We start from the raw sequence: 14,401 nt of genomic DNA, 5'->3' as shown, positions 1-14,401 counted from the left end.
TGGCTCTGTCAATCTGTTTTTTTCACTTCAGCAGGTGGGTATTGTAGTTTTAAGAATGCTTGATGGAGATCTTCTAGGTGTTTGTCTCTGTCTGAGGGATTGGAGCAAATAAGGTTGTATCGTAGAACTTGGCTGTCGACAATGGATCGTGTGGTGTGTCCTGGATGGAAGCTGGAGGCATGTAGGTGGTCAGTAGGTTTCCAGTATAGGGTGGTGTTTATGTGACCATTGCTTATTAGCACAGTAGTGGCCAGGAAATGTGTGGATTGGTCTAGGCTGAGGTTGATGGTGGGATGGAAATTGTTGAAATCCTGGTGGAATTCCTCAAAGGCTTCTTTTCCATGGGTCCAGATGATGAAGATGTCATTAGTGTAGCGCAAGTAGAGTAGGGGCATTAGGGGACGAGAGCTGAGGAAGCGGTGTTCTAAGTCAGCCACAAAAATGTTAGCATACTGTGGGGCCATGCGGATACCCATAGCAGTGCCGCTGACTTGAAGGTATATATTGTCCCCAAATGTGAAATAGTTATGGGTGAGGACAAAGTCACAAAGGTCAGCCACCAGGTTTGCCGTGACATTATCGGGGATACTGATCCTGATGGCCTGTAGTCCATCTTTTTGTGGAATGTTGGTGTAGAGGGCATCCATAGTGGCCAGGAGGGTGTTTTCTGGAAGATCACCGATGGATTGTAGTTTCCTCAGGAAGTCAGTGGTGTCTCAAAGATGGCAGGGAGTGCTGGTAGCGTAGGGCCTGAGGAGAGAGTCCGCATAGCCAGACAATCCTGCTGTCAGGGTGCCAATGCCTGAGAGGATGGGGTGTCCAGGATTCCCAGGTTTATGGATCTTGGGTAGCAGATAGAATACCACTGGTCAGGGTTCTGGGCATGTGTCTACACAGATCTGTTCCTGTGCTTTTTCAGGGAGTTTCTTGAGCAGATGGTATGGTTTCTTTTGGTAATCCTCAGTGGGATCAGAGGATAATGGCTTGTAGAATGTAGAGTTAGAGAGCTGCCTAGCAGCCTCTTGTTCACATTCCAACTTATTCATTATGACGACAGCACCTCCTTTGTCAGCCTTTTTGATTATGATTTCAGAGTTGTTCCTAAGGCTGTGGATGGCATTGTGTTCAGAACGGCTGAGGTTATGGGGCAAGTGATGCTGCTTTTCCACAATTTCAGCCTGTGCACGTCAACAGAAGCAATCTATGTAGAAGTCCAGTCTGTTGTTTCGACCTTCAGGAGGAGTCCACGCAGAATCCTTCTTTTTGTGGTGTTGGTAGGAAGGATTCTGTGGGTTAGTATGTTGTTCAGAGGTGTGTTGGAAATATTCTTTGAGTCAGAGACGTCGAAAGTAGAATTCTAGGTCACCACAGAACTGTATCATGTTTGTGGGCCTGGAGGGACAAAAGGAGAGGCCCCGAGATAGGACAGACTCTTCTGACGGGCTAAGAGTATAGTTGGAAAGATTAACAATATTGTTGGGTGGGTTAAGGGAACCACTGTTATGGCTCCTTGTGGCATGTAGTAGTTTAGATAGTTTAGTGTCCTTTTTCCTTTGTAGAGAAGCAAAGTGTGTGTTGTAAATGGCTTGTCTAGATTTTGTAAAATCGATCCATGAGGAAGTTTTTGTGAAAGGTTGGTTTTTTATGAGTATCCAGTTTTGAGAGCTCATTCTTAATCTTTCCCTGTTTGCTGTATAGGATGTTGTTCAGGTGGTTTCGCAGTTTCAGAATGTTATTCTTGCTGTAGCTCACATAGGATATACGAGGGTTAGCTAGAAGCCCAAAATAAATGGAGGGCAGTAGACAAAAGTTAGACACTAAATAGACTTGTTGGTCATTCCCAACCCACTGTCCTAGAAAGGCATGAAAACATCCAAGGAAGAATTTTTCTCAGATATGTTCCATAGAATTGTACAAATGACAGGCCTTTGGAATTTATAGATGAGAGGCTGTGATGTAGATACAATGCATTCCTTTTTGTTTTTTTTGTCATTGTAGGGTTGAGCTTTGGAGAGAACCTAGCAAGTCGTTGGGAATCAGCATCGTCGGTGGACGAGGGATGGGGAGTCGGCTGAGCAATGGTGAAGTGATGAGGGGAATCTTTATCAAACACATTCTGGAAGACAGCCCCGCTGGAAAAAATGGAACTTTAAAAACTGGAGATAGAATAGTGGAGGTACCATGCAAACTTATAACGTGCTTTAATTTTTCACATGTATATACATCAACCTTGCAAATATCTGCTTGTGGACATAATTTTGTTATGGCAAAGCAAGAGATTGTGATTTTTTTTTTCTCATCAGCCATCATGGTACAGGGCCAGCAACTAGATTTTGTGCCTACAAACCCAGGGCCTACATGGCGTACAGTTATCACTTTTTTATTTAAATATTTCTGAATATAAAACCACCACCACCACCACAATGGAATGTAGGTAGCCCTATGAGTACCGGACCCCTCCAATGTCTCCATTACTGTCCGCACTACTGGCAGCCCTTAAGAGTTTTACCACGTGGTATACCAAATGTAGTTACTGCATTATAACCATAGTCCTATCATGTGTGTGTTTTACATGCAAAGGGCCTCAGGCTTACATACAGCCTCAAATGTACATAGTCTTCAGAGTAACACAGGGATGCACAAGGTCCTGGATCCTAGCCCCTATTTAGACCAGCTGATTCAGGAGAAAGATTACCATGTTTCATGCAGCTGCATAGGGTAGTTAAAGAGATGGCCATAAAGAGGAGGAGAACTGCAAATAGACATCCCACTTACCTGCATGTTAGCACCTATCCAGACCCTGTCTTTCATCTCCACTTAGTCTCCGTGTCCGGGTGGGAGTACATAAAGCTCTGCTTAGCTGCTAACAGAGAGGGGGTTAGAGCCAAACTTGTGGGACACAGAGAAACTTTTCCACCCCTGCAGCTAGGTTAGGGGGAGACTTTTTTCTCCTGAACACTGATCCCCTTTTTGCCGTCTTTGCAGCGATGATGCCCTCACCTTCACTCCACCCTGGTTCAGCTTTGGAGCAAAGTTGGCAGCCAAGATTAAGCGACATTCTTTCTAAAACTGTTTTTCAGTTGGCTGTCAGTTAATACTCCACCCCGTATCTTAGGTTGTTAGGAAATGCACTATTCTTTATGACGTCTGGACCCTGGCTGCCATTCTTTAAGTACATGGCAACCCAGATGGCAGAGTCTGTGATTCTGCCTCTCAGGTAGGGTGGTTTTAAGTGGGTAATGTTTAAACTGGAATTACATGGACAGTGTATAGGACAGAGATGCAGGGCATCAGAAAAGCTTCTACAGTGAACAGCCAGAGAGGACTGCAGGGCTTCCATTGGCCAACAGGTATGAAGGTGGAATTTGGGCTGGAGAGGACCCATTTATAACATATTGTATAAATAAGCACTTACATAATAAAAAGTTACAGCTTCATCCAGGCACTTATATGACCTCCTATCTAAGCACCAGTGCAGAGCTCTATTAGGTATTGGTTTTATATAATAGCACAAATAGACTAGTATTCAGTAATGGCTGAGGTTGGCCTAAATGTTTTGGTCTGTCTCTGATGTATGAACACATTGGTTATATCAAGGATGAGAACTGCTTTTACTTTGCAGAATGGCTAGAAATGCCATTAATGGTCAATATAAGTGAGTCATTGGGTTTTAATGAGCATATGGACTGTCCCAGAAAATGAAACTTGCAGAAGTGAATGTGGGGGAATACACATGTTAACTAGACGACTGTAGACATAGTGTGTGTGTGCGCGCGTATATCTATATCTCTATATATAGTGACCATGTATGTCTGGACATGTACGTATAGTTTCCCTTTCTTATACTGTAACATAACCTGGCTCTGCTCTCTAGTTAGCACCTGCCACTACTTCGGTCATTGGAAGTGATAGAGTGATAACAATACTGTTTTTTTCCTAATAGATTTAGAATCTGCTATCTTAAATGGTTTTCCTTCTCTTTATTTTACATTGGATGGTTAAGTCTCAGATAACCTATGAAATTAAAGAGGCAGAAATAACTCTCACTATATGGCTTCTTATGCAAGTACTACTAACAAATAACACTTGTATCTTGGCTTTTAGCTATTATCATAGCCATTATGAATTTGCTTTTCTAATGCTAACCTCACCATAACATGGATTTTCCTTGGATACCAAGATAAACTTTTTTTTAATCAACATATCAGTACATGTTATACGGAGAGCGAAAGAGAGAGTATGTTACATCTCAAAGAATTGTTCTTAGCCATCCTTTGTAAATATTTTGTTTAGGGAGGAAGAAATTTTTTCAATTCTGAGCTAAAACTAGTTTTGGGGGGCAGACGGGAATGTAACAAGGAAAAATTGTCTAACATTAAAAAATAGTACTTTGCACTTATATAATGCTCCTCCTCCACCAGGGATCTTCAAATGCTTTGTAAGTATCATATAATTAAACCTCACATTGACTCAGTGAGGTAGGTATAAATAGCCCTGATTCTGAGCCATAAATGACTGGAAGCAATTGTTGGCAAACTCTGACATTGCTTTCATATTATTACATATTCTGTAACCGTGGCTTTTGGGACAAAATATCGACATGGAACTTGAATGAAGCAGATGAATAGCCAGTTTTAAAATCCTTTAGAATATTGAAAGCCTAAATTATATGGCTGGGATTTCAAAAGAGCCTAAGGGTGATAGGCACCAAAATTCCCAGAATTAAAGGTGGGTGTCTGTGTCCCTTTGGACTTGTCTAATGTAGCAACAGTAAGGCCTTGTCTACACTGGCAAGTTACTGCACAGTAAAGCAGCTTTCTGCAGTGTAACTCCCAAAGTGTACACACTGTCAAGCCACTTAGTGCGCAGCAACTCCTCAGTTAGAGTGTTGCAAAAAAACCCACCTTGACGAGAGTCATAAGCCTTAAAGCGCAGAGGTTCCAGCGCTGTATTGGCAGTGTAAAGACATTACAGCGCAGAAAGTCTCTCCCCCCACTCCACACACACACACACACACTCCCTGTCACACACTCTGCCCTCCCCGCCCCCCACTTCAGTTGAAAAGCAGCTGACCGTGTAGTAGGATGCCCATGGAACAATGGGATTGGGAAACCTGCATCATGTGATGCTGTGCCTGCCCCATGGGGCATTGCAAACCCTTCCCAAAGCACCCTGCAGCCAGTCCCACTGTGGGATAGAGACCACAATGCACTGCTCTCTTCGCCGTTGCAAGAGCTGCTAATGTGGATGCGCTCCAGCATCACAAGGAGCACAGTGTGAGCATGCGAGAATTGTTTATTAATTCCAGAGCTTTAATAAAAGTGGTATCACTTGTTGCTCAGAAACTTGCCAGTGTGGACATACCCTAAGTTAACATACACTAGGGAACTTTTAGTGTGCACCGGTGGGGTCTACGTGTGGCAGTTAGTGCATAGCATGTTGATGCATTTTAGAATTCACATCCCTCTAGTGTGCATTGCTGTGCCATGTAGATAAGCTCTTAGATGCCTTTTGAAAATCCAGTCTGTACGTTGTTGGTGCCTAAGGACCTGATTCAACGTATGTTGAAGTCAGTGGGGATCGTTCTGCTGAGTGCACAGGCCTTTGGCTCAGGCTGCAATAGACGATCCAAAATCAAAATCTTAGAAGTTGCTTCATTATACTTTAAGTTTTGTGTAATGTTAAGCTGAGGCCTTCCGATTTTCAGGTGGATGGAATTGACCTCAGAGATGCAAGCCATGAACAAGCTGTGGAAGCCATACGGAAGGCAGGCAACCCTGTAGTCTTTATGGTACAGAGCATTATAAACAGATCAAGGGTAAGCATCTTAAATGTGAAAAAGAGACAAAAAATAGGGATAGTTTAAATAAATGTCCAAGCTGATATTATTTTTGGGGTGGGGGGAGATATTTAATCCTGCAGGTTCCATCTCAAACAGAGCATTATAGGAACAAAGGTTTGATTTTTAAATATTATTTCCATTTAGAATTAAATTGATTTGGAATTTACCTATAGTATGTTTGCTTCAAAGTATTTTGAAAAGCCTCCAGAATGATTGATTGTTGAGGAGAAAGGAGGGAGCCTATCTAAAAACAAGTCTTAGAGATTGATATTGTGTCCAAATGCATGCAAAATATACGGCAACAATTGTTGTTATATTAAGTGAGCATTAATGAAAGGACCTAGAGGTACACAAAAATAATTTTTCCTTCATTAAACTGCATGGACAATGCAAACACAATCTAATAAGCTTTAAAATAGTAGCTTGCATCACCTGAAACTAAACTTCCTCATTGTAGAGTCTATGTAATCTGCATGTTTATTTACTAGTTGTCTCACAACTTTTGTTTCCCAGCCAGAATCTCTCAATAGCTCTTCATCAACCTCTGCTCTCAGTGGGCAGAAACCTACTAACCCATTTTATCGTCAGTCATCTCAGGTAACGTTGCATGGAATAGCTTTCCTGAATGTTGGCTATTGATACTCAGGCTGCTAAAATGAGTATTGTGCATTTGCTAAGATATGGGCAAGATTGATGTTGTTTAATGAATTTTTAGGATGAGAGTGATGCTTTTACTTCATCACAGATGACTTTTTGTGTATATATGAATGTTCCTTCAGGAATTTTTAAAATTACAGTTCTACTTGTTCTGTTTCTCTACCCCCAACTAGCTTTACTGTATTTTAAAATTGACTGTTTATTAAAATATCCATACTTTCGTATGTAAAGCAAGGCATTGCACATGCTTTTCACTGTACACATGCTTTGTGATATAATTTTTAAAACAACTCTTTTTACTATCTTAATCATTTGAAACTTACATCTGTACATATAGTAAGAACTTGTGAGGGAATTTCCAGTCTTCGTTCATGTGTACTCATCCAGACAGCTAGCTGCATGCAGACAATAACAGTCTTTAATATGGTGCAACAACACATCTGCTAAAAATGACTGTTAAAAGAGAGTCAGATTTTCCACCGTTGTATTCTTCAAGATACTGTACATGGAGATTAGAGTATGGCCCAGATAATATGAATGGGCTGTGTTGTCTGCTGGAAACAAATTTAGTAGTTCTCCATGCAAGCAGTTATGCGCCACATCTGTGCTACATAATGACTCTGCTCTGTTTATTTTTAAATAAGAATTACCGATTGAGATGAGCGTATCTCCAGCCACATTGCAGGGCTTCACCCTTATGCATTTTTTGAATGCTTTGTTTGCTCAAATAACTAAATATTTTTATGCTAGTGGTTCCTTTTGTTTTGCTATGTACAAGTGTGCTTTCTTGCACAATGGTATTGTTGACAACAATCATTTTTAGATTACATGAAGGTAATTCCCTAAACAGTGCCCTGATTTACCCCTTGCACAGTCTCAATAACTTCTTCAACACAGTGGCATGGGATAGAAGTCAGGGCAGCCAGTGTTTTTTCATTGACATATCATTATGTCAGAAATATTTGAGGCACAAATATGAATGGTTGGGGATTGATTTTCTGTGTTCTTACTAGAGCTTGATTATTTATGCACAAAATATGTGTTATGTTAATTTTATTTATATAACACTCTGTCAAGATAGTTTAAACTCTTAATGCAGGCAGCAAATCTGATGGTTACATAGAAACATTAATTTCACAAATAGTACTTAGAAGACATTGCATGTGTAAACAGAAATTCTTCTCATAGGGAAAATGTTCTCTCTCAAGTTTGTGAGTGGCATTGTCACAATGGATCCCTTGTCTTAACATCGCTCTGTCTTTCAAACTGTAAAATACTGTAGATCCAAGAAACATTACACTGGCAAATTAGATCAATTTTATTTGGTAAACTGATGCCTGAATATGAATATTGAACAATGCATTTTCCAATTTTAAGTGTTTTTTGAAAAACAACAAATGTTTTAGCTGGTTCAGAGATTTCTTTACACGGTAAGATAAAGGGCTTTTCTATACAGAGCAGCAGTGCACACCGCTAGTACATCAGAGGGTGGTAGGGAACCTTTGATGTGCACCAGCAGGCTCTATATGGAGCAATTAATGTGCAACATGTTTGTGCACTTCAGAAGTCACACCCCCATAAGGTTCATTACTCCACTGTGCAGACAGGCCCAGATAACAGTGATTTTTTGATGTATTTCCCCCCTCCCCGCCCCCGAAAATTCTCCTGCTGTTTTTTATCTTTTTTCCTTTTATCCGTACTAAAGTTTGCACTTTTCCTTTTACCCACTACTTAAGCATGTCTTGATTATGTAACTGTGGTACAAGGGGTATTCCTTTCTAAGCACTGCACTGCCTGTTTTCCAAAAGTGTTAGGCTCATAGCTGCAAAGAATTTTGGCCAGCATAGCAGCTGGTTCCCTTGTAGAATTTATTTGCATGAATTTAGGACACTCCCATCTACTATAGAACATCAGAATGGTTGCCTCTTTCTTTTAAGTGAGCACGTTTGTTTCAAAACCATTCTGGTCCTACAATACAGTACGAGAACTGCATCAATGGCATAAACCAAAGGTTAAAAATATTGACAGTAAATGACAAGAGGAAAGTAACTAGTATTGTCTTAGGAAAAGCCAGCTAATTCTTATTTTGTTTAGCCATAAACCCAATAAAGCTACTAAAAAAGTGGTCCCTCCCACTTAGCTGCACATATTTAATGACAATGTGCTATAATAAGATCCTGTATTAGTAAAACTTAATTACTTCTGGAAAATATCCTGCTGCCCATTTATTAGTATGCTGCTGTTTACTTGTCAAAATAAAAGCACAACCTAAATTTTGCACTACATTTTCTACAAATTGTTCTTATGTTTGTTCTTTTCCTGATTTGCAGAATTTGTATCCAGGTCATAAATGTGAATTAGTGACGTTTCAATATAGAGCCATTGAAGCATTTGGCTCTCATCAGATAATAATCAAAGAAGGCAAATTTTTCATCTTCTCACTCATGACATTTTAAGACACTTAGTATGTTTATGAATGTGCTTCTATGCTCTGTATACCAATTCTGAATTCCTTATTCAGCAAAAAAGCTGCCATTTATATCAATGGGAGTTTGACCTAAGTAAGGACCATGAGGATTGGATCAAAAGACTATAAGGGGAGATTTTCGGAGGTACAAATGGCACTTATGTGCCTAATTCCTGTTGGCTTTCAGTGGGAGTTGGGTGCCTGACTGCCATTTGTGCCTTTAGAAATCCTCCTTATATGTAATAGTGGAAAAGAAATACTACCTTCATAGTTCCTATAGAATGAGGGAAGAGGGCCATAACCTATGAGGAGGATAAAACTGGTAGACTGTTCTTCTCCCCATCATTTAATGTCACCAGTGTGTATCAGACAAATGTAAATGTACAGCCTCGCCTGCCTTTGCTCACAGATGTCTTTAGCATAGCGTATGACATGGGCATTGTTAACACAAGAAACCTTGTGGTCTGTTCTGTAAGCCACAAGGTTTTATTTTAAACCTACCTTCTTTGTTGTTTGGTTCCTTTTGTTTTCTTTGTAGCTGCCTTTCACGCAGCACAACCTTTTCTATGGGCCTGCTACCATCAGCAGCACTAAGCCATTTGCTGATTCTCCTCTGTTCAACACTAACAAGGTTGGATGACACCTGATGGTCTTTATTGGTTCACCGAACATTATTTATGTGCTTCTGCACCACTTGTGTGTCCTTCTCTGTTTGTATTTTTTCCACATTTGGGTAAAATTCTGTGCTGGTGAGGATGGAAATTTTCCATGATAAATAAGAATGTGTAGAAGTATTGTACAGATGCCAGATATGTAATCATAACCTCTTAAGACTGAGATTTTCAGAGCCCCCTAGAGGAGTTTGGTAGTTTTGAAAATCTCAGCCTAATATGAAATGGCTTTTTTCAAGGACAGAGGTACTTTGTTATCTGTTGTTTGTATGTTGGTCCTTTCTCTGTATGAGTGTGGTTAGGAATTTCCTACTTTATTTTTGCCATGAACAATGTTTCAATACCTCACATTGTAAGATGGTGACAACTTTTTGGGTTTTTTTTTGGAAATTCTTGCCCTGTACCACAAGCAGGGTGCCAACATTTTTTTGAAATCTAGAAAAGTTAGATTCTTCTCTTCGTAATTGGTGCTAATGCAACTAGACCTCTGACGCATCCCTGATTGAAGGCCAAATCCTATCTGCATGTACATGCATACAGCTCTGATTTTGCACAGTCACCTGTAGCTGCTCATGCATCTGGGGGATGAATTCCAGCTGTAAATCCGTGCTTCTTCAATTTTTGTATTTTTTCCCTTAATCTCATAACAAAATCTCAAAATGTATAAAGAGCAAAGACTGACTGTAAAACTGCATATGTATGTTTTTGAAATCTATACCCACACTTATAGTTTTGAGGTAGTGACAGTAGAAGTGTAACAGAGGTACTTGCTTATAATTTCTAAATAAACAGTTATTACAAAAAAATTATGTTGCACATAATTACATGCAAAAACTAATGTGCTTGCAAATATTAGAAAAGTCAAAACCACCTGCCACCCCCATCTGAACCCTACCCCCAAGGACATTTTTTTGCTTTTTCTGCCAGATTTTTGTGGAGAAAGTTATGAAGGCCCTGATTCAGTAAAATACCTTGCTGAATCAGGGGTTAATTAGGTCATGTAAGCTATTTTGTCCATTTTGAAATAAAATGTGTGAATTTACTGCAGTTTATAAAATACACCTGTCACTTAAAAATATGTGAACATGAGTTCATATTGCTAATGCTACATATTGTCAAAGGTACTGTAATATATGGATTGCTGTTTTCTGTTACTGTAGGATGTGCAGAATCCTGTTAGGGTTGCCTTCCATTGTTCCCCAACTAACCCTTTTGCCCCCACACCATTTAAGGTTTGTCTCCATGTGAAAGTTACAGTAACTTGTGATTGTGTCACACATCCTTTTTGTGCTGTGTTTTGTTTATGCCTGTTTGTACGTGGCCTGTGGTAATTTTGGAAAGTATTGATCTTCCTTCCAAATGGGTCTGCTACATTGAAATTGATACTGCTGTCCATTCACTGCCATTATAAATACATGCTTGGTTGTGACCAGAGCCCCATGGGTAGCCAGAAGGCTCCATGTGTTGTCAGATGTTTGCATTTTGGTATGTCAAGAGTCAAAATATTTTAGCCTTATGTTAGGGCCCAATTCAGAGAACAGAAGTCTTGTGTGTAAATAAAAGGGCCAGATTCTGTCCTTGGAGATGCATGCATAATTTACAGTGATTTGGAATACAGAATTTGGTCCTGTACATTTTAATTGTTGTTAGGACCTTATTTGTTTTACTCTTTGCTTGCAGAGAAGACTTTGAGCATTCATTGGCTTTCATATCAGCATTTGCTTAAACAGGTGCAGAGTTTATACATGTACATATAGCGAGACATAAGGAAATGATCCTTGTTCATCAATATATGGCACTTTGTGCTTTCTTTTAATGATAAATACACTGGAATTTCATTTGTATATACAGAAGTACACCCGTCTTTCCAGAGCTACTGGATAGCAAACCATCTTATTGTTGTCTTGATCATTGTATTGAGTACTGCAACATTTTAGGCACTTCCATTGTTCACAAAGAGCAAGACTAAAATGATGCATTACTTTGAGTTAGAAATTGTGTACTACACTGAGTTAGTTGTTTCATGTCCTTCCCTAATCTTTGTGTAGACTCCCCCCGCTCCCCCTACCCTCCCACAAACACCTGCATTAATTTAAGGTTATATGGCCTCCAGTGAATATATAGGAAGTGCTTATTGAGTTTCTGGAACTCCTGTACCCTCACCTTGAGGTAAAATTCTTCTGCTTACTTTTTTCAGTTAGGAATATGCATTTTAAGCATAAAAGTACAGCATGAACGCTAATGTGTGCTTTTGCTAACAATTCTGAAGTTTAGGAACTCTTTTGCAATAAGTGTGGTTTATGACAGTGGTTCTCAAAGCTGGTCCGCCGCTTGTTCAGGGAAAGCCCCTGGCACGCCGGACCAATTTGTTTACCTGCCACGTCCGCAGGTTCGGCTGATCATGGCTCCCACTAACCACGGTTCGCCGCTCCAGGCCAATGGGGGCTGCGGGAAGGGCAGCCAGCGTGTCCCTTGGCCCGCGCCGCTTTCCGCAGCCCCCATTGGCCTGGAGTGGTGAACCCTGGCCAGTGGGAGCCGCGATCGGCTGAACCTGCAGATGCGGCAGGTAAACAAACCCGTCCGGCGCGCCAGGGGCTTTCCCTGAACAAGCGGCAGACCGGCTTTGGGAACCACTGGTTTATGAAACATCACCCTCCCTGTCCACATTGGTGTTTGAGTTTTTCAGAGAGTGCTCCCACAATTTAGGTTCTAGTAAGTATCTCAGTTCTCATAAAGACTGATCTAATACCCTACATCATTTTAGGAATTTCAGCAGTTTGCTTTGAACTCTCAGATGCTTTCTGCACAATGTATTCAAAACAATTCGAATGCCTCACATTCACTTAAAGCTCCAAGTGCCAAGGGAAGGTTGTGTATAGCAGTAATTGCTTGTGTAAGATTGAGTCTTTTGTACCATTCTGTCAGCCACCAGCAACTGTCTTGTTGTTCTAAGTGTGTGCTATATCTAATGTGAAAGATATGAAGTGATGAAGGATGAAGTGAGCTGTAGCTCACGAAAGCTCATGCTCAAATAAATTGGTTAGTCTCTAAGGTGCCACAAGTCCTCCTTTTCTTTTTGCGAATACAGACTAACACGGCTGTTACTCTGAAACCTATACACACAGAGAACATGAAACAATGGGTGTTACCATACACACTGTAACAAGAGTGATCAGGTAAGGTGAGCTATTACCAGCAGGAGAGCCGGGGGGGGGGGGGGGGTGAGGCAGGAGGAACCTTTTGTAGTGGTAATCAAGGTGGGCCATTTCCAGCAGTTGACAAGAATGTGTGAGGAACAGTAGGGGGGAAAATAAACACGGGGAAATAGTTTTACTTTGTGTAATGACACATCCACTCCCAGTCTTTATTCAAGCCTAAGTTAATTGTATCCAGTTTGCAAATTAATTCTCTCGTTCGAGTCTGTTTTTGAAGATTTTTTGTTGAAGAATTGCCACTTTTAGGTCTGTAATCGAGTGACCAAAGAGATTGAAGCATTCTTCGACTGGTTTTTGAATGTTATAATTCTTGACGTCTGATTTGTGTCCATTTATTCTTTTATGTAGAGACTGTCCAGTTTGGCCAATGTACATGGCAGAGGGGCATTGCTGGCATATATCACATTGGTAGATGTGCAGGTGAACAAGCTCTGACAGTGTGACTGATGTGATTAGGCCCTATGATGGGGTCCCCTGAATAGATATGTGGACACAGTTGGCAACAGGCTTTGTTGCAAGGATAGGTTCCTGGGTTAGTGTTTTTGTTGTGTGGTTGCTGGTGAGTATTTGCTTCAGGTTGGGGGGCTGTCTGTAAGCAAGGATTGGCCTATCTCGCAAGATCTGTGAGAGTGATGGGTCGTCCTTCAGCATAGGTTGTAGATCCTTGATGATGTATTGGAGAGGTTTTAGTTGGGGGCTGAAGGTGATGGCTAGTGACGTTCTGTTATTTTCTTCGTTGGGCCCATCCTATAGTAGGTAACTTCTGGGTACTCTTCTGGCTCTGTCAATCTGTTTCTTCACTTCAGCAGGTGGGTATTGTAGTTGTAAGAATGCTTGATAGAGATCTTGTAGATGTTTGTCTCTGTCTGAGGAGCTGGAGCAAATGCGGTTGTATCTTAGACCTTGGCTGTAGACAATGGATCGTGTGGTGTTGTCTGGATAAAAGCTGGAGGCATGTAGATAGGCATAGCGATCAGTAGGTTTCCGGTATAGGGAAACCCAGGAACCTACCCTACCCTATCTCTTTGGTCACTCGATTACAGACCTAAAAGTGGCAATTCTTCAATAAAAAACTTCAGAAACAGACTCCAACGAGAGACTGCTGAATTGGAATTAATTTGCAAACTGGATACAATTAACTTAGGCTTGAATAAAGACTGGGTGTGGATGTGTCATTACACAAATAAAACTATTTCCCCATGTTTATGCCCCCCCCCCCCAATACTGTTCCTCACATGTTCTTGTCAACTGCTGGAAATGGTTCACCTTGATTATCACTACAAAAGGTTCCTCCCCCCCCCCCCCCGACTCTCCTGCAGGTAATAGCTCACCTTACCTGATCACTCTTGTTACAGTGTGTATGGTAAACCCATTGTTTCATGTTCTCTGTGTATATAAAATCTCCCCACTGTATTTTCCACTGCATGCATCCGATGAAGTGAGCTGTAACTCAAGAAAGCTGATGCTCAAATAAATTTGTTAGTCTCTAAGGTGCCACAAGTACTCCTTTTCTTTTTGCGGATACAGACTAACACGGCTGCTGAAACGC

The 14,401-nt window shown here is 40.9% G+C and overlaps 1 protein-coding gene across 17 annotated transcripts in view; it reads left to right on the top strand.

Moving 5' to 3' along the window:
* Positions 1-14,401, top strand: part of MPDZ (multiple PDZ domain crumbs cell polarity complex component) — a 133,931-nt gene that overhangs the window by 84,625 nt on the left and 34,905 nt on the right. For 7 of the 17 annotated variants that reach the window (XM_048849859.2, XM_048849857.2, XM_048849861.2 and 4 more), the window contains 5 exons: positions 1,999-2,176; positions 5,708-5,818; positions 6,356-6,439; positions 9,505-9,597; positions 10,798-10,869. In XM_048849859.2, coding sequence (XP_048705816.2) covers positions 1,999-2,176; positions 5,708-5,818; positions 6,356-6,439; positions 9,505-9,597; positions 10,798-10,869 — 538 coding nt within the window. The remainder of the gene's footprint in view (positions 1-1,998; positions 2,177-5,707; positions 5,819-6,355; positions 6,440-9,504; positions 9,598-10,797; positions 10,870-14,401) is intronic. The other 10 variants (XM_048849872.2, XM_048849869.2, XM_048849868.2 and 7 more) reach the window with 4 other exon arrangements.

This window comes from Caretta caretta, chromosome 5 (assembly GCF_965140235.1).
Source record: "Caretta caretta isolate rCarCar2 chromosome 5, rCarCar1.hap1, whole genome shotgun sequence".
Lineage (NCBI taxonomy): Eukaryota > Metazoa > Chordata > Testudines > Cheloniidae > Caretta > Caretta caretta.
The sequence above is the reverse complement of the archived record's forward strand: the minus strand, read 5'-3'. Positions and strand labels throughout refer to the sequence as shown.